The 25,812-nt window shown below is 36.0% G+C and overlaps 1 protein-coding gene across 4 annotated transcripts in view; it reads left to right on the forward strand.

Moving 5' to 3' along the window:
- Positions 1-25,812, forward strand: part of LOC124169727 — a 562,768-nt gene that overhangs the window by 460,092 nt on the left and 76,864 nt on the right. For all 4 annotated transcript variants that reach the window (XM_046548416.1, XM_046548417.1, XM_046548415.1 and 1 more), the window contains one exon: positions 4,624-4,906. In XM_046548416.1, the coding sequence (XP_046404372.1) occupies positions 4,624-4,906 (283 nt within the window). The remainder of the gene's footprint in view (positions 1-4,623; positions 4,907-25,812) is intronic.

Genomic DNA, 25,812 nt, shown 5'->3' on the forward strand with positions numbered 1-25,812 from the left:
CGAAAACAACTCGTCCAAAAGAAAACATCTCACAAAGTAAGTTCGCTCAAACAAAGTTGATATCTTCTACGGTTTAGTTACAAGTCATCATCTTTCCGTGCCAATTTTTACATCTTTGGCCATTTTCGAACCTAATCATAGCTATTTCGATACTTCAAATGTGTTTACTTGATTTTTAATTTGTCTTTTGGTCTTATCTTTGGAATTTCAAGGATAGTTGTATCGCAGCTACGGAGGCAGAGTCCATTTATTTTATTTATTGAGCATAATCCGTTTATATTTTCCATTTTCGACCGTGTATTTTACTCCTATCATGTTTACATTGGAAAAATCTGAAATAAATATGAATATGAAATATTTTATCTCGTTTGTATCCCGCTTTTTTGATAAATTATGTGAATGGATTTCAAGTGAAGTAAACAATTTTTAATTTGTCTGATAGTCCCTTTTTTCTGTAATCTTATTCTCCAATAATTAATAGCATTGTCTGATAAAATTTTGTGTTGTTTGCAAAGCCCCACCTATTTTGCTTTGTCTTAAGCTGTTAAAGGTGAGTATAACTACCAAAAAACACTAAAACCGTGAATAGTTTTATAGGACTAGCCGAAGTTTATTTTATTTTTCAAAGCTTTCGAAGCCATCATTTGTAATACGGAGAATACATGTATGGTACAATTTCCCATGTACCAAAACGTTACTCTCCATGCCCCATTTCGAACAGAGATTCAATTTATATGTTCCTGATAGTATTGCTGTTTTCTTAGGTTATCAGTCGTGGGAAAAATTTGGGTATTTTATCAATGATTTTCTTACTTATCCATTTCGTACAGAATTGGATAGGTGTTGCCTGAGGTACGGACTAGCCTTTTATTTTGAATAATTTTTTAGCTTAAACTTTTTCTCCAAATATCAATTGTATATTATCAAATTAATGGCTTCTTTATACGTCTTCTTCACGTTAATGCAGCTTAGTAAAACCTGTAGTTAATCATGCATAAAATTTCCCATTTGTTTCTATCTCATCAAAAAAAAACTTCGAAAAAAGCAACTTCAGTGGATATATCTAATTTTTCGTTTGTGACTTCTTTGACTAGCCTCTCTTTAAATGGGGAAGCTAGACGGAGATCATTGAAATAATATTTGGATTTATTCTTAAGAAATGAGGGATATTTTTACCTTGCCTCCAATGACCACTCTGTTTGAAACGTATTTTCTACAATGCAATAGCAGTATATGCTGCTTAGTTAAATCATTATCACATATATTTTAGAAAACTATCATATATTAATTGAGCTTGGTTTCACCGTCAACCATTTTTGAGATTTAAGACATAGTTAAAGCTTGTACTTCACGGTTGAATAGTTGAGGGGAGTATACTATGTCCTCTGTATTCTTTACTTCTAAAACCACTTCTAACGGCAGTGACCGTACTCTTTTATATGCTATGTATCAAGTTCCCTACATGTAAGGAGCATCCCTTTCTAGCCTTCTAAATCTCTTTTTCAATTTTCATCTATTAATGCTTGCCTAAAAGCGTATCAGACGAAAATCTTTGCATACCAACCCCACGAGTCTCAATAGCCTCTTGAAAATATTGATCATTCGTCGAATGTATACCACCTGTTGCATCTTCGGTCTGATTTGCCTCGAATAATTTAAGCACCGAAGAACTTTTTTTTACATGAAATAAGATTATCGTTTCTAATTGATGGATTGGCTGAGTAATTAACGACTGAGGAATTATTGTCGTTTTTATGCTATCCCTGTTTGCAAATAGTCCTTTCGTTGGGAAGTAAGGAATTTTGAAGCATTAGTCAAAGGCAACTCTGGCATTCCAGCATTCCTTGATGATATTTCTTGCACCGCAAATACCAAATTTTCTACATGATTCCATTAAAGTTATTGAGATAGCAGAGTATCAAAATAGTCATAGTTTTTCTTTGTTATCAAAATATCTTGTCTTTAATTGAAAAAAAATACAGGCATGTAATTCTGTTTTACCTGTTGACGCTGGATTTCTTTATGGATGTGTGTAGTTAGGTAAAAATGTGAACATCTTAGCACTAATAGGCTCCGTAAGAACTACATATCGTGATTTATTTACGATATTGGGACTCCATTACCATTTCATTTTCTTCTGATTACCCAATAAATATTTATCCGTCAGTATTTTATAAGCATATATTTTGTCAATAATTAATGGCCTTCCTTTTATGTTTGCGTTTTGATTCTTAGCCTTCCATAAGTCGCAACTGATCTGACAAATACCGCAAGAAAGTTTTATTTTTATGCATTTTTTCAGTCACTATGCGAAAAATTCAAGTGGATCTCTTCATAAGTGTGACTTTTAACGTTCTTTCTTCGGCCTTATTAAATACTTGGAGCCTCACCACGGGAAGTTTTTATTGTTTGAATCTATAAAGCCCAATGCGTCCTCACTCTTCACGAGTTTGAAGACGTGGATTTTTAATAGGACTAAATTATTGTTTATTAATCCTACTTGTAGCCATTTACTTTTCACACTTTGCTGAAAGTAATGCATAGTGGTGTTCTATAATCTTTATGGTGTGCTGTAAATGCAAGCTAGATTTTTGGGGGCGCATATAACGTGTCGTTAAGTGAGTTTAAAGGCAACGATGATAGGCATCAGGGCATTATGAGAGTGTAAGCTATCACTGGTTTTGGTATTTATTGCTATAAATTATCATTTTTATAAACAAGGTTGTCAGATAATTACGTTTTTTCCACCTTACACCTTAACTCCGTGGTTCAAATATTGCGCCTCGTGAGAGGTTCATATATCACGGTATATGTAATTATCTAATTCAAATAATGCATCTACTACAATAAAACAATTACAATTTTTCTTAAACTTAGTGTGTATCATTAAATTCAAAAATTTTTCCCTTTAAGAGTTCAAGAAACCGAAAACCAAGTCACATTTTGTTTTGGCGTTGTAATCTCACCAACTTCTATCAGTCTTATATTTCACCCCCAAAATTTTTTTCATCACGGACTTGGTTTCTGTGAATTGTCAATTATGCAATTGGATCTTCTGTCAATATGAATCGATATCTTATATTAAAATTATTTTGATCACGAAATGAGTATGACTATTTCTGTACAGTTAAAGTTTGCCGATTGAGTAATTTGGAAAATGACTAATTTTTCGTCAGTGAGGCGGTATGGTCGTAAATCGTTGTGTTCAAAGGGAATCTTTCATTGGGTGGTAACTTATCTATAAATTCCTCTTCTACACAGAAATCTATTTATGATCGTTCCTAGTGCTGTTTGTTTTGGAGTTAACTGCCGTTTATGCTTGCAAGCGTAAACATCATGCCGAATTTACCGTCTGATCGGTAAAGTCAATTTCACATGGGATATGCTACCGTTGATGACTAGCTAATGACTTAAAACATTATTTACGATGCTGCATGTCCTTCTGCTGCGTATAAATTCTTCGTAAGAGAACCCTCTACCTGAATGTAACCACCATGATCTAAAAAAAAAAGTTGGTGTCTGTTTACAATGGAAATTGTTCTTTGTATTTCACTGAAATTCAAGCGTATCGAGGCAGCAGATTTGAAAATCTGATATAGTCTTTTAAATAATCATGCTCCCAATTCCACATTTCCTAACGACTAAAACTTCAAGCATTTATTATTAGGTTTCTTAAATTCTGCCCTGTCTTAGTTAAATTCTAATGCTAAAAAAGTTAATTCGATCCATTGAAAAATAGGAGCATTGATAATGGTTTCATATGTGTCGTCCTTCGAAGAAAGTTTATTTTTTTCGCATAAGTAAGGAGGTAATTTTTTTCTTTGGACTCGTTAAATTGAATATCTGTTCCTTGTTTTATTACTATAAAAAAGTCGCTCATAAATATTACTTGTTGTTGGTGTCGGTGACAGTAAAAAAACTTAAATATGACAGAAGAAATAAATGTTAACGGTTCATTTCTTTAAAAAATGAGATCAACTTTCGGGAAAAGCATGGACAATACAATTAATCGAGATAAAAACCATCTTTTGTCAAAAAAATTATCATTTGTTCAAAAATGACCGATAGAAGCGAACTTCCAGATAGCCTTAAATTCAATATGGCGTAAAATAATTTATCATTTTGAGTTAAAGACAGGTACTTCATTAAGCTAAAAAAACTTAAATTGAAAAGATAAAATTTGTTTAAGTTGAAATATATAAACGCAAACCCAACTGAGTCAAATACCGTACTAGATTTCAAAAATAAAATTGAAATAATTATTTAATTTCCTTGGTTTTAATTACTAGAAAGTTTCCAGCACGCTGGAGTCCATTAGTCTACGGTAAGTTCTTTTAGTCGAAGATTCCATTATCACTCCTGAAAAACCAGAATACATTGTTTATTGGATTTTAATTGAAATTTTTGGTTCCATTTTATTATTCGCTACAAAGTTTCGCAACCATGATAATTTATTTCACTTTAACTCAAGATAATGATTAAATTTTTTATTTAAAATATAGAATGGAATTTTTTGACTTGATGAAGAAATTTAGTCTACTTTTCTTTTAGTGGTCATGAATTTATCTCCCAACAAATTTTTAAATTGTGATTTCATTTTTGCGTTGCCTTTTGACCATATAGGACGAGGGCACGCCTCCACCCATGTCTGCTACTTCGGGGACTTATCCTGGCGGCAGCGGACTGCTAGGGGGCGTGGACGATGCTTCGGCGGCGGCTGCAGCGGCCGCTGGGGGCGGAGGCGTCAGGGGCGGCTTCCAGTGGGGCCGTTGGCGCATTTCCGAAGATCAGCTGCCATTGGCCGTTGGCGCGCTCGCCGGAGGGGCGCTGCTTATTCTCGCCATTGCCGCAGTCGCTTTGTGGCGCTGCTGCACGTTGTCGCCGCGCAACGCCAAGGCATCATACTGTGAGTAAAATGAGAACTTCGTGTAATTGCTTTCTGTCGTGTGAATTAATGTTGGCGGAAAATTTGAAAATCCTGAACAGGTATACTCTGAGAAGTTCTTGTGTTTATCTACAGGTGTCGTTCGAAAAACTTCGTTTAAATTGCATTCTGATATTTCTTCATCCTTTATTACTTCCTTCTCGTGCCTTTTGTCCGTGTGAGTGAATACTGTATGCGAAATTGGAAAATTTCTGAGTAAGAATACTTCCAAGTGTTCCTCTTTTTTTCACAGCTTAAGTTCGCAAAAACTGCAGCTATAAGTAAACCGTGATTAGCAATCACATTAAGGTTTCTTGGATGAATATCCGTTACATATACCACTACATTCTTCTTTTTTAGCTATATTACAAAATAGAAGTGATACACGTAATAGGTATTCATTAAAAAAAACCTTAAAAGTGAATACCACATAGTTAATAATGATATAGTTAAATTTAGGCGATCACATTGTTTCCCTTGTGCAAGGAACTTAAAGTAAGATGTCACTTGTTTCACGAAAATTAGGATTAGCATGTATTCAGCATTCCACAACATAAGAAAAAATGCGTTAGCAGACATATTCCCTAATTTTTCCCTCCTCGGATGTATGTCCTCTGCTTTACAGAAATGGTTTTTGTTCGACTACTGAACTGGGGTCCGGGCACCCTGTTCCCTTATGAGGTTAAAACCCCTCATCTACCTGCTGATAGGAGGATCCTCTTTTTATGCTCAAAAGTATATTTGTTCTCCCCTGCGGAGTCGTGGTTCATTGGCTTTGCAAAATCAGTTTAAGAATGAATGGATCGCAGATGGTAGCTGTTTCTGTCCGGCACGGTTCCCAAATCATTAATATTTCCACAGCGATTCACCCATTGAAAAGCTTCAATCGTAACTCTTTTAAGTGTTGGAGGAAAACATTTTTCGTACATGGAACTAAGAGCGATGTAGTTCATATCGAACTGAAGAAACATTCATACGAGAATAAGGCCTATCAATGTAAAAATTAGCATTGGCATTATGTATTTTATGTGAATCTATCACTACATTTAGTGTTGATAATAAGTCATTATTATTACTCTGCACCATTTGCTGAAAAGTGAAATCATACATGCGTAAGTATTAACTTTATAATATTTTACTTGTCTCTAAACTCTTTTGTGAGCATTATTTGCGGGCTCTGATTAGGTTCTCTAAAGGCATTGAAAGATACTGTGTTCCCTAATGATATTCCTTGCCATCTCATACATATGATTTAAACCAAACACTACCCATGTACGAGATTTTAAGACTCGCATGTGAAAATTAGGTAGATATGTCCTTCCGTAATTACAAATGCGCTGTATTAAGTTTCAAATCCTAGTAAAGGCGGATTTTATTTTTACCATATGGCATAAGTTGAGTACCGTAAGTAATTATGATATTCCAAAACAATTGATGACTTTTGATATTTTTTATATCCTGGAGATATCCCTTCGATAGTGATGAATTCACGTTAATGTGGTATTATTGATGAGACTTCAGAGAAGAATGCCTTATTATTTCACTCCATGATATATGATAAATTTAGAAAGAAATTAGATTATGTGAGGGAAAAAATGGGAAAAAGTCATTGCAGAGCAAAATCAATTTTACATTATAAATATGAAAGGATAGAATGTGTGCATTTGCGTACAGTTACCGCGGAAAGTTTTCTAACCCAGGTGAGGTAGTTAGATGGTTCCAGCAAATTACTCTTAATAGAAATAGGATGGCCTCTGGAATAATAAAAAAAATCCGGAATAGTTCAATATTTTCTTTCCTCCCTTCTTTGTACCCTACACTTCAAACATTTTTCCGCAATCATTCCTGTAACTCTACTCACTGGATGGAGATGGACTGCATCCCATCGAAAATTAGAGCCAACGCACCCAATTAAGCTCCAACTATTTTTTGCTATCGAATTACGTGTTATCGTGTGCCCACCCTGGGGCAATCTTATCCACTAGGCTTTACATAGCGACTTGTCTTTATATTCTTAATAACCTGTCCTATGTAACTTTTTTCGGGGCCGTCCCTTGCCCTCCTTCCGTTCCACTTGTCCCTCTACGATTTTTTTTCTCAGGTCATCATGCCTCATAATGTGGCCAACAAAGCTGTCCCATCTTCTACTAATGGATTTTAGGAGACTTCACTTTTCCCCCTCTCTTCCTATCACTTCCTCATAACTTACGCGGTCGATCCATTTTATCTTTTTTAGGGTGGTTTCCTATCTTTTTATTGCCTAAATCGAAAGTTTAATACTCCTGGAGTACGTATTTCACGCTTTTAGATTTTTAAAGGACGACATCTATTTTTCGCGAATAAATGAAAAGTGAAAATTTCCAAGCGCGCGAAAACGCGACGCGTAAGTAGGAATGATGGGAAAAGCCCGTGTGACGTCATTCTGGTTCCCGCTGCCGCCGTTTTAGACCACCTTGGTGCGAGGCTATGAGCGCCAACACGATGCAGGCTGCTAGCAGGTAGCGGAGTACCTGCTAGCAGGTAGCGCTTGGCTTAAATAAGGATTATTAATACCCTATAAAACGAAGGAAACTTTCCGAACTTAGGCTGTTTTAATAGGTGATTATTAAGAGATGTTTCCCTGAGCTCTGTGCCCCATGCATGCATTGGTAATCTCAGACGATGTATAACTCCTGACTACTCAAATAGGATCTAGGTCCCTGTGACGTCACGTGGAGTGGCATCGCATGGCCGCCAATCTGGCCTTTTTCAAATGAGGTTATAATTGACCATCAACATTCATCTAAACTGGGATTTCCAAAACCAAATAATTCATATATTATGAACACACGAATGTTGGGTAACGAATCGCAATCAATGCCTTTCGTTTTCTTTGGTGAAGGGAACTACCCTATTCTTCAGCAGCACCACATTTCGAATGCCTCCACTCTTGACCTTTCTGCGGTTGTCAACATACAAGCCTCGCTTCCATAGAGAAACATTTTGCATATCGATGGCTAAGTTCTAACAACACCTATCTTAAAAATAGCAAATTTTCAGGAGTGCAAAATAAACTATTTATGTTTTTGATTGCAGACTGAAATTAGGAACCAAAAATTCTTAAAACTAAAAAAGTAGCATAAATTTGCGAACAAAGAGTGCTATTTTGTTTGAATTTAATTTCTTTTAATTTTTCATCACACTTTGTCTAAGATACATGTCTCAATCCGTCTAAATTTTGAGGTACGTGTTATTAGAACTTAGCCATCGATATGTAGCATTTGATTAATTGTTTTATCACTTCTATGTTTGTACTCTTAGTTGTAAGTAGATTTTTCTTTTTTTAGAAGTAGATTTTTCTTTTTTTAGATAGCACTCCTCCAGCTTGCTATTCTATTTCTTTCTTGCTTCGCCCATCATTGGAAATTCGGCTTCCTAGGAAACAAAACTCGTTCAACTCTTTAATCTTTTGTTTTCCTACTTTAATATCTGTCCTAGCCTCCTCTTTTTTGCTCCATACTAATATCATAGTCTTCCTTGTATTGATTCTCAGCTGATTTCTGTCCACTATCCTATGTCTTTATGAAAGTCTATGTATCCTATCTATTATGAGAGTCTTCTTCAAATCATTCTCTGCCTCGGCTATGACTGCTATGTGGTCAACAAAATGCAGCATAAAATTTATTTCTCGTGGAAATCGGTACCCAATGCCTTCTCTTTGATTTTATTGATGGCTTTCTCGATGTTAACATTTAAAAAATACGGTGAAAGGGTACACCCTTGTCTCAATCCTTTTCCGTTTCTTGCTTTTCCACAGTTGGGTCCAGATTTTTAAATCGCAGGTATTTAATTTTAATACAAAATGTACACATTTCTATGATCATTGTGGAGTACTCCAAATTCTATCAAAATTCTAAACATTGAAATTTATTCCAAGTTCAAAAGATATTCTCCAATTCTACAAATGCTATGAAATTCGGTTAATACTTTATGGCCATCAGGAGCCTTGGAATATATAAAATTCGCCGGCCTCGGTGGTGGCAAGGTATAGTCCTCTCCCGCCAAACAAGAGGTCGCGGGTTTGAATCCCACCTGGGTAAGTTTCCCCTATTCAGGGCATTGTTGTTCGTGTACGTTTAATTGTTAAATTTGTGGAATTTCACGATATAAAGTGGCCAATATGACCTATATTCCGTGGTTTGGGAATTAAATATAAATAAAAAAAGCATGTCATGGCCCCTGAAAGACGTTTTATGCATTCGGATTAGGCCATTGGAGAGAAATATATAATATAATATCCAAACTACAACAACATGCAAACATGAAGATGACGGGCGACTTTTATTCGCAGAAACTAAGTCTATATCGCCTTGCTCTGTGGGTGCACATCGTAAATTTATGTTTAAATCTTAATTGCGTGATTCACTAAATATAATAAGGCATTCGTGAGAAGTGGTGAAGTTGTGGAACCTTGTTCAACTCGTACAATAAAGACACAAACTTTCGTTTGATAGGTTGACCGCAGGAAATATTTTCCGTCTCCGCAATGGCAATGAAGTTGAATCAGGAACGTTGAAAAAAAGAAGACAGTTTCAACAATACCATCTTGTTTATTGAGTGTGCCTTATATAAGCTGCGGGCTTTCAATTCATAAAGAAAAACACTTTTAGAAAATCCTATTAAGGAGTGCTCGTTGTAGTTTTCTTTTAATTTGAGCTCGTCTTTTCAATTCCTCACTTTTTCAAACATCATCCTCACATTGTAGTCAACCTTTTTTATCATTCCAAAGCGAATATAAAAAAAGTACTACCAGGAATTTGAAAGAAACCCCGGATGATGAAATGGTGGTGATGGTGTGGTTACCGACTTAATTACATCCTCACCGAATAATTTGATGACAGACACTTCCATCGTGGCGGTGACAATCGCCGGCGACAAGGCGCGGACGTTTGAGAAAATGACACGAATTCTGAGCTCAATGAAGCAGGGGGAAAAAAATTTTCCTTGTTTTTTTTATTTTCATTTTTTCCGTCGTCCTTTTCTTCGAGATTGTCTCGGAATCTTTTGTGCTGCGTTCCAGATTCTTTTCCTTTTTTTTTCCTTCTCGAAAGCTTTTTAAGGGGAAGGATATTATCGACGACTCGGGTTTTTTTTTTCTTTTCGGTCGGGGACCAAAGGCAGGGTACGGGCAAAATTACGGAAATGAGCGGAAAGAAGGACCGTTTTTGGGGGAAAGTAATGAAGGGAAGGATGAGGTTACTTGGGTGGAATAAAGGAGTGGGAATCATTTAAGAAACTGGAATTACGGAGCGTGGGAGTTCGATTGAAGGATTTTCTTTAATTTAAGTTGCTATCTACCATCATTTTAACTTGTCCAATTTGAATAATATCGGACTAATTATACCCCAATTTATTTTCCATATATTTTAGCCATGTTGTTTTGAAAACAGTTTGACACCCTAGGTCAATGGAGCCGATTGCTTCATACGCTGTAGACTATTTTTTTTTTTTTTTTTTTTTTTTTAAAAAAGTGGTAATTCGTTCCGTTATAAAAGGAACTTTGCCCCTTCCTCTGGAATATTATCGTACTAAATGTTCTGATAGGGTAATTGTTTTTAACCATGTTTGAAATATTAAATTTAAATTAATTTTCTTAAAAACACTTTTGTGCATCATTTATTAGTCTGTTGTACGTTAAATGTTTTGATTGCTCAAAATTATTACTAAGTACTGCTTATACTAGCCATGTTGTTTTGAAATCAGTTTGACACCCTAAGTATGTGAAGCCAATTGATTTGTATGGTGTGGATTTTTTTTGTGTAAAAGGTTCCGCAATTAATCATTTGATCCTCATCATTCTTCTGTAGCACCACATAGAGATTCTTCTAATAATTTCTTTCTTGATTCTCCCGTCGCTAGCTTCCCTGCTTCCAGTCCTGCTTCCCAAATGACAGAATTTATCCACCTCCGCAAGTTATTCTTCCCTATCTTTTTGTTAGTCTTGTCTGCTTATCTTTTTCTGCATACTAATATAATGGCTTTCCTTGTGCTTATTTTCACTTTATATCTACTCCCTAAAGTTATATTGTTATACTATTTATTTAAATAGTTTCATCACAAAGTGTACAGGTTCATATGGAGTGCCTATATACTCTATTGCTTTGGTAAAGAGGAGGCAGTAATTTTTGAATGAGTGGAGTCACGTTTTATTATTATATTATTAAATTAGTGTCACCTCAAAGTGTTTGACTCGCGTACTATCCTCTGGTGGAACGGACATTTCAGTGTAATAGGAAGCGAGAGGGTTGAAGGGGAGGTTTCGAGATAGGGTTTTGCTGTCGAGGGTGAGATAGGAGGGGTACGCTGTGTGAAGACGGATGGTTTGGCGTGAGAGCGGGGAGTTGGGACAGAATGAATAAGAGATGGCGCCGGGAAGGGAATAAGAAAGTGGGCAGAGCTTATATTGAGGGCGGAAGGAGTGAGGGTCCGGAGACGAAGGAAGGTTTGCATGCATGCATAGACACGCCTGTGCAAACTCACCCAAATATTCAATGGGCCATATCCTGAGCTTTGACGATTCTAGTCTTCTATCTCATGTTTGGAAGGGTTATTTGAACATTAGGTTATCCCAATAAATTAGATCTTTAAATATTAACGATAATATTCTTGTATTGCTAGCAGAATTTCAATGCCTGGTTATATGATTTTAAGTTTAAGTTTTGCGAGGCGCACCTGCGCAAATTAACCCAAATATTCAATGGGGTATATTCCTAGCTTTGAGGATTCTTACCTTCTTTTTTGTGTATGAAAGGGTTAGTTGAGTATAAGGGTATCCCAACAGAGTAAATTTTTTAATAATTACTGTTAATATTCATGTACATATTTGCTAGCAAGGTTTTAATGGCTGGTTATATGATTTTTATTTCAAATTTTGTGGATCATGAAAAACGTGCCTAACTAATTCTTCAATTTTTAAAACATGATTTCAGGCTTAAATGTGTGTGAAAGCTTTCCACTGTGAAAAATGAAATAATATACTTCATAAGTTTCACAGTCATATTTGAAAAAGCACGACTCGGATTTCATAACACAGATTCATCGTCAGATCTGACCTGGCGATGTAAATATTTTATGGAACCCGCGTCGTGCTTTTTCAAGTACATAAGTGAACCCTTACAAATTTACCACCACTACAAAGTTGTAGGCCACCAATTAAACAAAAGTTATTCTTAAATACCTTGCTTTATAGAAAATTTCAAGAATACTCATTTTAAGTTCACGACTGTATGATCTGATTAACGCTAACTATGCATGAGAAAAGTCGGCTTTTCTAATTCAGGGTAATAGCCGACTAACACACATTCTAAGTTACGGCAGTATTCATAGCTCGTTTTAATGCTTATTATCCTAAAGTCGAAACTGGTTTTTAAATAAAGTTCCACCTTGACTAATGGAGCTATTAACTTGGTGGTACAAAAAGGTGCACCCTTGATGCAATATATTACACTTAAATTCTGCGCACTGCCCGGTCGCGTAAATAACATCTGCTTAAGAACTTTTCTATGCCTACGTACATTCTTAGAGGCAAAATCTAGCATTTTTATTATTTTGATCAAAAAATAATGCCGGTATCATTTTTAATTGTTAATAAAACTAGCGCGTTGGTTGATTTTCGTTTCTTTTATTGCTGTTAATAATGAACTCAAAACATTCTGATTATTTCAAATTATTGAGCAATTTATTCACCATTTTTTATTCAGTTGAATCGATAAATTAGCTTTGATGAAGCCTTAACTGATTCATTGTTTTCTCTCGCCCTCTCTTTGTGCTCAAAAAATCAACAAACAAACGTTTCCAGTTTTAACCCTCCCATTAGACTAGTATTCAAATTTATGTACGAATATATCATGTTTGCATTATTTTTCATTTTTATGCCATTTAGTTTGGCTCAGTACCAATATTCGTTTTTGATTGACCGGTCATATGTATATTTTTAATTAAATATATCATTAATCTCAAATATTTGAACACCAATGCATGTTCTTTTTTCTTTGAAAATGAAAAAATAATACTATATTTTATGATATTGTCTATCTTTGTCCTCGATTCTCTTATTTGTGCGGTATTGAACGTTATAATTACTTTAATTTCTTATTGTCTATTGAGAACACAAAATAAATTTTTAAATATCATTTATTTTACCAATGCATGAAAACATTGAAACACGTTGATATATATATATCGAGTAAAATTCATGTTGAAAGTGGTAACTGTAATCGAAATTCAATTTCAATGTGCTAGTTTTTCAATATTCGCTATGAACATAATTAGCTACATTTTTTCACCGTCTTTTTCGTTGAAACACCGGAATAATTGAAACTTATTTCTTTAAATTCATTTTAATTTCTATATTCAATCATTTATTTCATTCAAAACTTTATATCTTAAAAGTTACAAAATTAATAAAGAGTACCAGATTTTTTATTCGTTGAGAGAGTAGGTCAGTCAATATTTTTGTTGTCTATCCTTAAAAAGGAAGCGGCATTTAATAGTCTATCATAACTTCTGGCCTCCACAGGTCAATAATAAATCCGTTTATGAAGGCTTGAATAACTTTTTTGTTTTTGAAAGCGGTTAAAATTTTTCTCCAGCCATATATGTGTCATTGGCATTTATGTCTACCCCAAAACTTCAATGAAGTCTTCAAAATAATCCAAATTTCGTGAAAATATTATGTATATCTTGGCTTTTAAAACGTTTTGCGAGAGCAGTGATGCAAAACAAGGGTAGTTTCTGTTGAGGGAAACTGTGGTATTATAAAAAATAGTAGTAATAGATTAAATTGAGACTGTATGAAAAGTACTAAACATGAGAAAGACATTACAAAATCCTGGAAACCTCTGGAAAATGTGTCATGCTATCACTGGAACACAAAAACCTAAAATAAAATACAAACGCTTTCTGTTCACTCTTATCAATCGTTATTCCCTAAAACTGCTTTTCATAGTGATCTTCCCCTACCAACATTTAGGTTGAATGGCTGTGTAATTGGGTGAGATTGAAACCATAAATTATTAATTTATAGATAAACGTTATGGCTTTATTCAGAGCAATCGTTTTGAAAGATTATGTACAAGATTTGATGGTAAAATGGCATGAACTGTGAGGTGGAGGGATATAGGGGTTGCCGAAGAGGGCGTTGGTTTTTGACTCCTTCCAAGCGAATGAAAGTGAAAGGCCCTCCTTTCAATAAGAAGAAGACTTCGAAACATCCGCGGGACTTAGCAGAAGTTTTCTGTGGGCGTATTTCAAAGATATTTTTTTTCTTTATCCTCCACCGCGAATTTTCTTGGATTCTGGCCATGAAACCTACCGAGGGGTAGGCTATTGAGGTTAAAATTTGAGGCCAGCAAAGAGAATTTTTGGGATTGCAAGGAGTGAATGAAGGTGGATACAATATTCTTACCTTAGCCATTTAAGATGTGATAAAGCGTTTATGTATCTCCATGACAAAGTTGGATTATAATTTTATTTTTTTATTTTATATGACTGAATCGGTTCTTGTTTAAACTTATTTTTGCTGAAACGTGAGCGATATTTAATGCACCTTTTATTTTGTAAACTTTCCATTCGAGCTTCGGGTATAACGCATTGAAAATATGCCGAAAGTGCAATAGTATTCCCGTTCCGTTTACTTTTAACTAGAAAGATGGTGTTTTATAGGTTATTTCTACATATTATAAAGCTACAGTGAGATCTCTTCTTAAATTATGATGTAATTGAACGTTTGTTTGCTTAAAATTATGTAATTTATAAAACCTTAAAACTATTAAAACTCCAAATTTTTTGGCGCTTTGAGTTGACTAATAATATAAAAATGACATTAAATACGGAATAATTCTTCCGTTGGTAAAAAATGATATTACAGGTATCGATAGATATGTACTTCATTTTGGATGGACGCATTTTTTCTCTTTACCAGTCTTTTTCTTGATGCATTACCAGTTTAAAAGGATCGCTTATCAAATCGATCGTGAAATATTAGTGGGCATATACAGTAAACTTTTGTGAAAATATTCCTTCGCGTCAATTTTGAACATTTCACTCCTGTATTTTCTCTCATATAATTTGGTCTGTACAGGGTTATCAAAAAAGATTGGTATGGGTTTGATAGTGGTTTAAATTAAAACAGAATTATTACTGTTTATCTTTTTTATTATTTTTAGTAATTAACAGTTTTTATACATTATTTAAAAAGTTCAATGGGTGCGCCTTTAGTCGCTCGACAAGAGAAACCCGGTGTAACCCTTCTCCAAACTAAAGGCGTCAAGGGGACCACGGCTTAACGTCCCATCCGACGGACAGAATGCTGCACTTGAAGTGCCCTCCTCAAGGAATTCAATCGGGATCGGGCCTAAAAATCTCAGCCACCCCATCTTTGTTGTCTTTTATGAATGACTGAGAGCGCCTTATTATTTCATGATAACCCTTTATTTTATACGTAGGCGAATGTGGGAAAGGGCGTACTCTATTTAGCCAGAAAATTTCAAGATGCTAGCGTTAGTTTTAAACGAGATGTAGGTCACATTTAAAGGGTAAATATGGATGGTTGATTAGAATTTGTGTGTCCTTATACGTATCTCTTATTCAAGGAAGTCAGTAAATAGCTTTGGTCATTTGCCGAAGTATACCCAAGATGAAACAGAAAGTCTTGAAAAAATCCCCTTTACTGCAGTGTAAGATGGGAACCATTCGTTTTGAAACCACAGGCCTACGTCCACATTCGTCAGTTGAATTCGAATAAATCCCAGAATAATTTATCGCGTTTCTTCCTACAATGTATTGTGCCATTTTCATGATAGAATCCAAGCTTGCTTTGCTTTTACTTCAAGCTGATAATTATCTTGCAATCTAATAGATCTTGAATTCACCTTGTTAGTGTTATTTTTCTGCATGCTTTTTGGCTGTTAAAATGTAATTAAATACTTTAAGCTGATTTATGAATATTTTGGGAGACATTCACATTGTTAAGCGTCCCACTTGCGATTTTTTAATCATTTTTGATAATCACCCGGTAATTTATAGAACATACATTGATAGATCCTAAATTTCGTTCTTCTTTAACTTAATTTTTGTAGTAGTAGTAGATCCTTTGTCGTGTTCATACCTTATCTTCAATTTGACCAAAACAAGAACCGTATTCACTTCCACCCGGTTTTTGACCTACATTCCTCGCTTATACATTTTAGGGAATGCACTATTTTACCCGTAGTTATGTCATGTACCTGTTTCGTGATGAAAAGTGAACCGATTAATGTAAAATTTTGAGTTTACCTCATATTTTATCAAAAGTGATTTTTCTCGTGTTTTATGCAAAATTTTATATCAAAAACCCCATGAATTTTATAATAAACTCAGGTTATACTCATTTAAGAGAGCTGCTGGCTCTTTTTCAATATGGTTATGGTTTTAGCAGTTATGCGGCCATACTTGACTTCATAACATAACATACATTTAGCTTCTATTTTTGGCCGAGACATTGCGTAACGCGTTCATCCTAAAAAAGTAAAATAGTTGATGAAAAACTTCTGCGGAGTTCGCTGAAATGCATATTAGTTAACTATAGACATATTTTTCCGAGCAAAACGGTTTTGGCCCCACCGAGTTGGAAGTGTCTCCCAAGGGCTTTTGGGACCCTTTTTTCCACGTGCTGCACAGAAATGTAATTCCTTCACTTATGTGTGAAGGATGTACATTGTACGACTTGAATATCACTCGCATAATTTTGCGTTTTGTTGGATGAGATAAACTATTGTGGGAAATAGTCCCGTGACTAAACTATTTATGATTCTGAACGGTCATGCATATTAGATATTATACATGCATATTTCAGATTTTCCGGGTTCTTCTATCCCAGTTGAGATTCTTTACTAAAAATCAGTGAAAATTTCCGCCTTTTTATAAAATATCATTTTGTTTAACCTTGCCTATCGAATTTAATTGATCTAAATAATAGTTTTTTTATGCTACATTGACTACAAGTGGAATATTACCGGTTTTTTCGTATATAACCCTCAATAGGAAAATCATTTTTATCAAATTTACATTTTTTTAGACGCCTTTCCTCAATAGCAGGCTCATTCCGACGCGTCGCCGGGTTTCTTTTCAACCCTTCCTTCATATCGAAAATAACCAACTATTGTAAGCTGTCTGTCTCCTCCTGTAACTAATCTTCCAGTCTTTGCGATAGAACACTGAGTTGCTTATCGTCCGCTTTCTTCACATAATGATGGCGAAGTATCTCCTGCTATGCAACGACAATGCTACTAATGACAGGTTAAAGTGAAGATAACTGCAAATTTGCGGTCATATATGAGTTATATCCCAGATCACTGCGAGGCTTCTCTTTTCAAATATATTGGACAAAGAAAAAAGATACTTCTCAAAACTAATTTTGCGAGTATTACTAACATTTATAAGATCGGGAAATTTTAGAGAAAGGATGCGCATTTTTCTTCTCATCGAAACATGTCTTAAGAGACAAACTCCAATCCTCGCCATTCCTCTTGCGGGGCCCAGAAAATTAACCAATCAAGGAAGATCAACCTCGCCTTCATTCGGAATGTAAAGCATACATAATGGTAAATTAGAATTTATCCCTAATTCCCCGTCATGTCTACTGCAGTTTTCTAAGTAGAAGAATGAGTTTATAGTTATAGCGGAATGATGTTCTTCAAGCTTTGGTAAAACGAAATTAATCATTTCACTGGGATAATATTTTTAATAAAAATATCCATTAAAATTGGAGTTTCATGATGTCCTACGCCCGACTTGTGGACGCCTAAAGTAACTCAATAAACTAAACATTTTTGAACAAAAATATTCGCTCTAATTTGAATTTCATGACCCCCAACACCCGACTTGTGGACGCCTACAGATACTCAATAAAATAAACATTTTTTAGCAAAAATATTCGCTCAAATTTGAATTTCAAGACGCCCAACGCCCGGCTTGTGGACGCCTACATTTACTCAATAAACTAAACATTTTTAGCAAAAATATTCGTTCAAATTTTAATTTCAAGACGCTCAACGCCCGACTTGTAGACGCCTACAAAATAGTAAGTGATGAAACGAGAATGCGCACTTAACCCGAAAACCTTACTGGTTGTTCATTTCAACGCCAAGAAAGCCTTCGTAAGAAAATTTCCACGTAGCCCTTGACCTTCGCAGTGTATATCTCGGGGTTGCAGTCCACGGGCGGTAAAAAATTATGCATCCATAGCCTTGAGGTACTCCTCCTCGAGTGTCCTCGGAAAAGGTGAAGTGGCAGCGGCAGACGTAGCGAGTGGGACGTAGAGGAAGCCGTGAGGTAGGCTGGGGTGCAGTGAGACGTAAATAAGAGGCACTGATATGAGTCGAGAGAGCTGGGCTTCGTGAGGAAGATGAGCCTCGCAGTCCATGAAAGCCTTGTGCCAGCAGAAATTATATGCCGTGGACCCAGACACGTGGAGCTCAGTGATGCTGTTCGAGTTATGGTAAAATTAAATCACTTAGTAAACTAGGTTAACGTTTTTAACAAAAATATCCATTGAAATTGGTATTTCAAATTCGGTAAATCATTATCATCAATATTCTCAACAAACATCAATCCTGACATAGGTGGATATGGAGGGAACCGCACGAACTCTTATAAAATAGACGAAATTTTAAATACGTTATCATTACATTCGAATTGATTTGTGTAATCAGTAATTGAGTTAAATGTATAGGGTACTTGTTTTTCTTCCCCACGTAAATTCAGGTATCTAAAGTTTAATCCTTAGTAAGATAAAAAATGAAGGTAGCGAACCGAGATGATATTATGCAAAAGTTAGAAAATCATTAAGGCCACGGAGATATAATGCAATGCGATGATGAAAATAATCCGTACTGATTTACCCGATTTTTATCAAAAGTTAATTATAAAAAATAAAAGCTGTCTAAAGGTAACATGAAAGAATATTGTCGTTATTTCATGTATTTAACATATTAATACTTGCACATTAATATCATTTAAATTAAAATAAACATAATATTTTTGTAGTAATTGCTGTATATTGTGTTTAATCTCAAATATGAGAAGACATTTTGCCTTTCAGACCCTTGTCCCCCCTCAAACCCCCAGAAAAAAAACCTGGATCCGCCCTTGAATCCTAAGATAAGGGGACAGCTTCCCCCTTCTGCCCCTCGCTGGGTACGCCCATGAGTAGACAAGCCCACCCATCTTCGGCTATGTTTTACATACTACCCAGTAAGCTACCTCGATAGGTATCTAGTGGGAGGAGCTAGGACGCCGACCATATATGAGAGAATACTTAAAACATTTGATGTTCGTTCTAAGAGATTTGACTGCCAGAGTTGGACCCAATATTTGTTGTAATCCTATTTTGTTTGGGAGGAATTCTTATATCTATCTATGCTATTTCGGCTAAATATCTAACTAATTCCGTAATTTCTGTCGGACCTAAAAATATAAAAATGCGAATAATTTTGTACGTGTGCCTGTGTTATGTATCGACAGTTTCCCACGTTTAGTATGAAGAGGAAAAACATTTCAAGAATTACCGGCCTGTACAACCTTATGGTCCCAATGGTCATTACGGTGGACATAAAATAATTTAAGTAAATGCATGTATACCTGGTATTTATGCTACATTTAATCATCATATAGATTATATAAAATAAGTATGTACTGAAAATATTTTTTCGACAGTTACACATTAATTTGATCTGAAAAGGTGAAACGTAGTTATGGAACTCAGATACGGCAAGCCATGCATAGAATTAATTGCATCTCCCACGCGTAAAATCCGTCGTAATTGTGGCTGCGTTATCACGTTATGGATGGCTGAAAAAACAGAGAATCACTTGGTGTATCGGCTTGCTAACACGAGTAAAAACCCGCCAATATCGGAGGCACTTAACCGGTAATTCCGTTCCGTCATACACCGGGAATGTAAAAGCTCTTTAATAGCGATTTCCTCGGCGAGATCGTGACGACATAATCGTCGATGAAAAGTTCCGTCGGCTGCGGCGGCGATGGAAATCATTAATTCATTAAATAGCAAACTCTCGTTGTCAGCGTGGATGGAGTGGTGAGGGTAGGGAGAGGAGGATTCTGGAAGTTAGGTAAGGGGGTGGGGAGATTTGTATGGGGCTGGTTTAATAGGGTGTGCGGTGGCGCCGCGTGGTGGGAGATTATGGAGTAGGGGCGGGAGGAATTTGTGGCGTGGTGGATAACAGGGCTACGTTTGCCAAACTGTGCCCTCCTCCCCTTCCCTACCTCATAAGCCTGGATTGAGGTCGGACCCCATAAGCTTAGAATTACAAGGCTATTTGTATACATTTCCGGAAGTTTTTTTTCGTAGGCCTTCCCTGTTTTCTCCATTTAAAATCATTCAGTCTCTGTGAAATTTCGAAGTCAACCGCGTGAACGGCGGTGAAATATACATAAATTGCCATGAGAAATGAGCCTTGGTACTATTGCTAAGAAAATTCAGGAACCTGGATAGCGTAGTGGTTTGCGCATGTGGCCCGGAAAGCCAAAGGTTTGTGATTCGATTCCCGGTCCGGAGGAATCTTTTCTCATAGCAATTCGTATACGTTCAGTCTCTTATTGATCATTGATGGTATACAGCTTGGAGAATTATTGTGTCGCGAAATTTTAACCCCAGTAGGAACTACAACCAATGAGGGCTCAGGGGAGCCCTTCGAGGATACAACACACCGGGGCCGGGAACCAAGCTCATGGCTTATACGCCCAAACACCCGGGGAGGGGAAGGAAAGGAAGGAAAAAGGATAGAGGCGCCGCCGCGATAGGAGCCCGTCGACGCCTCTGGGAAAGGAAAGGGAAGGAAGGGACGGGACGAGGGAACGACACCTCAACGCTATAGAAGCCCTACTATTAGCGAAAGCTAAGAAGGGGGCCCTACTATTAGCGAAACCAAGCTTACGCAATTAATGTGCCAGCGATTTTAGTGGGTTTTCCTATAAGAAAGAAAAATCCATCGATCAAATCGCTAGATAATAAGTAGGAACTACAATCACCATTTATTTTTATATCGAAAACGCACCATTTTTAAACTGCAGAAAGTTAAACTAAGCGCTCCGATTGGCCTTTTGAGATTGCCCTGTTGCCACATCTCCATTTTAAAGCATACAGTCTATAATTAATGACTGTAGGTATGCAGGGTGGAGGAAAATGGTGTAAAGAAGTTACTGGTGATGTTTAGGTCAAAAACGCACCAATTTTGAACTACAGAAACTTCTAAACAAGCGCTCCAATTGGCCGCAAGTTTGCACAGTTGCAATATCTCCATTTAAAATCATTCAGTCTATAGTTGATTATTGTAGGTATAGAGTGGAGGTATAGGGTGGAGAAAAATTTTTTCACGAAATTTTAACCCTGGATAGCTCACGCCAGTTGGAACCAAAAGTACTGGTGATTTTTATGCCGAAAACGCAAAACTTTTTAAGCACAGGAACTTTGACTGAAGCGCTCCGATTTACCGCGACTTTGCTATGTTGCCAAATGCTCTGGACGACTCATGGCATCTATGTCTTTGGCGGATACAGTGGATCGCGATGTTCCCAAGGCATTGGGCAACAGAGCAAGCTCCCGGTCAAAAGGATCACTTATTGTTATCTCAAAGTTTCTGTAGTTTAAAAATGATGCGTTTCCGACCTTACGTCATTGGTAATTTTTGTTTTTTACGGTCTCAGCTAACAAGGGTTATAATTTCGTGACAATTTTTCTCCAGGTTGTAGGTATATTTCTCAGTGCTTTTGAGCTTACTACCTTTTATTCATTTATTTTCACAAATATAATTATTCTGTGTTCATAACGCTCTAAAGAGTTCCCAATTTATTTTTTCCACTATAATGTTATCATCGCGTTCTGTAATCTTACTTCACTCTACCATTACTCAATCATTCACTTTATCATCTTATTATCAGGCTTTTTGTGACAGTTGACGAATATTCATGAGTTATTTTGGTATTTATTTTCCATTGTTCAAGTATATCCACTTCAAAAAGGCACTAACGAATCAATGAGAATTTGAGTTAACTTGAAAGCGAAGCAAGTTATTACTAAAGAAATTTATGAATATAAATTTAAAATATTCTTGATATTGCAGGTAAAGTCAACTATTCTTGTAAATTCTCAGCAAATTCAGTGCATATAATTTATTGATGAATAAACGTGTTTTTTCTGCTTCATATTTTCTCGGGTCTCTCTTTTAAAAGGTACTAAGGATAGTGAAATAGAATGTAAAAAAAACTCTTTTCGTAGTTTTTCTTTGTAGTTTAAGATTTTCACATAGTTACGCCAAAAGCCGTCCAAGTCTTTTAGAATGACATATTAAAATCACGAATCGCATATTTTAATCTCAACTTTTCGCCGCTTTTACGTATTTAGAATCGTCTACCTTGATAAGTCGTCTCAGCGCAAATGACAAAGCTTCTTAAGGGATAACGAGCCTTGATTGCATTAGTCGAGACTCAGCAAACCGTTAAGAGAGCGAGACTCTCCCTACCGATTTTCATTACCAAGTTTAATTTTTTTATGCTGAACTTGAGTCAGCTTTTTGTGCTCGTCACGGACCATTCCGTCCGAAAAAAAATCATTTCTGCTGGCTCTCGTAAATACGTACGGAATTTTTCGTGCTTTCGTCGTTTTCTGGCTGCTTCATTACCTTGGCAACGGACCTCGAGCTTCGAAATATCGAACGAAAAAGCTGATGATGTTTGACTTCATCGTATTCAAAGATTCAAAATGTATACACATTCGGAAAATTTTTCCTACCCTATTGAAATTTTCTGTTATATTTACCTCTCTGTCTATATTTCATTTTTATCTGCATGCCATCACGCAAGCCACCGCAATAGGAGCGATTTTTGAGAGATCTGATTGCATTTGATCAACCTAGTAATGTTGACGCCCTTAAGCGTTAGGGGAAAAAACGAGCTGCTTTATCTAAAGGCTCGGCATTTTTTTCTTTTGCTTTATTATTTTCGAGGAACCTAATGCTAAAATGTGGTTCTAAGATTACGTTTTCTGTATATCACCATTCCTCATAGCCCAAGCGAGCTAATCCTATACCCTAGTCTCCGAGTCTCCTGCTGCCCTCGGCGTATTGCCTATAAAAGCTGCTTTTAGGGGTGACAATCGAATTACGTAGTATACCTTTAATAGACTCAGATAAGATGATAATAATTTTGATTAAATTTTGGTACCAACCTGACAAGTATATCTTAGTTTAATCGCTGTCGTGATTTCATCTACGAAAGAGAAAATAATTATCAGCAGTATTTTATAAAGCAGGAAATAGAATTCATTAAAAATGTCTTGTTTGAAATCAAAGTTTTTTCGAGTCAGATGCACCTTCTCAAATTGCATACAATAGTTGATAACAGTTTGGGTTTTGTTAAAGACTACTTGGAAATTTCGCAGAAAATTCACTATCATATAGCATCTTGTCTGTCGGCATTAGGAAGGTATTTGTAAAAAAAATCAAGTCAAAATAATATCTTTTGCTATCTTCTTTTGAAAAAAAGATGATAAAAGCTGTTTCATGCTGTGATTTCCACTCCTCGGCACTCTTTTTACTTCCAATTTTCTTTTAACATTTGGGAATCCCTTTTCTCGTAATAAAGCCCTTTGCCTTTCATTTTGCCTATTAATTCGGTCGTCTGCATCACATTGATCCTAATTATCTGCCTCATCCAGTTACTCCGTAAACTCCTACTTTTTTGAGTCTCTTCCTTTCCACAATCCACAGCTCCCACAATCAGAGGTGGATTAATATTAAGAATGCCTGGACTTCATACCTCTATAGAGTGTTCAACTTTGGATTTTTCATTCCTAATGACTTTTTCGGACTTAATTCATTTATGTGCAATTTTTTTCGTGTAAATATACAAATTCTAAAAAATATGTAGCTTGACATAATTTTTTTAAATAAATTACGAAGTTATTCTGATGCATTTTTATGTACAGGATTTAGTTCGTAAAATATTCACCTGTGATTGTTACGGTAAGTCGATCATTGCATTGTATTTTATTTAAATATGGGTTGAGCGCAAATGATAAGTTAGCAATGAGTATTTTGACGCTAATTTTCGGCTTACAAAGTCAAAATTAATCGTGAAATGATTTTTTCCGGGATTTATAAATCTAGACGTCAGTGAAAGTCAAGTAACATTTCTCGGGCTTCCTATTGCTAGGATGCTGCCCCCGGTTGATCAGTTCATTCAGTGCATTATCATTTAACTAAACGGGTATCTGGGAGGATTTCCTTCGGAAAAACAATTGAACGACTGTGTATGCACGTGAAACATGCGATGAAATTCCTGCGTATGTGCATATTTTACGGGATAAAAACTTCCGTCTGAGAACCTCATTAATGATAACAATTTTTATGTTGCCCAGTGTGTATTACTAGTTACAGGAATAACTGACGCCTCAGTCATCTTCTCATTACCTAGTAAATGATCAATCATCAAAAAATAACATGTAGGCAAAATTTTCATTTGAATTTGCTACTTACTACACTCGCGGTATTTTTCATCCATTTTTGCCAACACAGCAATGAATGATGCCATAAGGGTGAGCAGGAGGGACTAATTGTATATTCACTATCAGTAAGTTTGGCTTGCATATAAAAGGGTACAGATCACCACGAACTAAGCCACAGGGGTGCGAATGTTACCTATTCAAGTTGTGTGGGGGAGTATTTCTTTCCTTGGGGCAACTCAACCGAGGATTTTATCTGGGGATGTTAAAGGACTTCATCCGGATTTAACGTGAAAATCCACCATAATTAGCTCACTACACAGCAAGCCACCATGCTTCCCTAAAATCTGGTGAAACTGTCGGCAGCTGTCATAAAGTCGGGCTGAAGTAAAAAAATATCTTTCTCAGCCATTCTTGTAATTCTTTAGTTCGTTAAAGCTTGTCTTTTGGAAATAACTCTTTTACTACCTTTTTTTTTAATGTTTCAATATTCAACTGATCAATGTATTTTATCTTAATCATACTTCAGAGGTTTTTGAATGTTTCCGCTCCTCTTTGTAGCTGCCAAACTTTAAACTAAAGACTTAAAAATAAGTACAAATATAAAATCTGGTTCAGTCAATCAAATTCTATTCTGTTCGAACTATGCCATTTTATTAATGATTTATTAATTAACGTTCAAACGCGGTGCAAAGTTCTAGTTTATTGCATTTTTTTGCGAATGATGGTAACGCGTTGTTATGTTAAGCCATTTTTTACAAATATTTAGTATGCACTGTCTAGAAATCTTGTGCGTAGTCTGTAGACTGGGTTATAGGTTTTAACCTGTATTGTATTATAATAACGAACATTTTCGGACTAATCTTAATTCGTTATTGCTATTCGGAAAATGTATTACCTCCAGCTACCTTATAAGATACCTAGAAAATTTTTCTAAGGATACTAAAACCTCTTGGGCCCATTCCTTTGCTATGTGCCTCGGTTTATTACAGTAGACCCCTCGACTCCATAGCAGAATATTCGCCAGTCTTTTATTTTAGCTTGCACACTAAAGTTTCTAGTCTTCAGCTCAACTCTTGTTAGTCTATTCAAACTTTTTCATCACCCTCCTTTAATAAAAATGGTTTTTACTGTAGATAATATTCCTGGCAGGAAGAAACTTGAACAAATATGAGAGAGAGGAGTGTCATTGCCTTCAAGTTAGATTTTCATCTCAATTGCCCCGCAAAGACGCGAAAGATAAGTTCGCACGACGTACAGCGTTGATTAAAAAAGGGCGAGTAGTGTTCAAATTGTTTCCTCGGTGGAGCAAAAAATATAGTAAAGTTATATGAAGAACTCGGTAGCGGTA

Source organism: Ischnura elegans, chromosome 12 (genome assembly GCF_921293095.1).
Source record: "Ischnura elegans chromosome 12, ioIscEleg1.1, whole genome shotgun sequence".
NCBI classification, from domain to species: domain Eukaryota; kingdom Metazoa; phylum Arthropoda; class Insecta; order Odonata; family Coenagrionidae; genus Ischnura; species Ischnura elegans.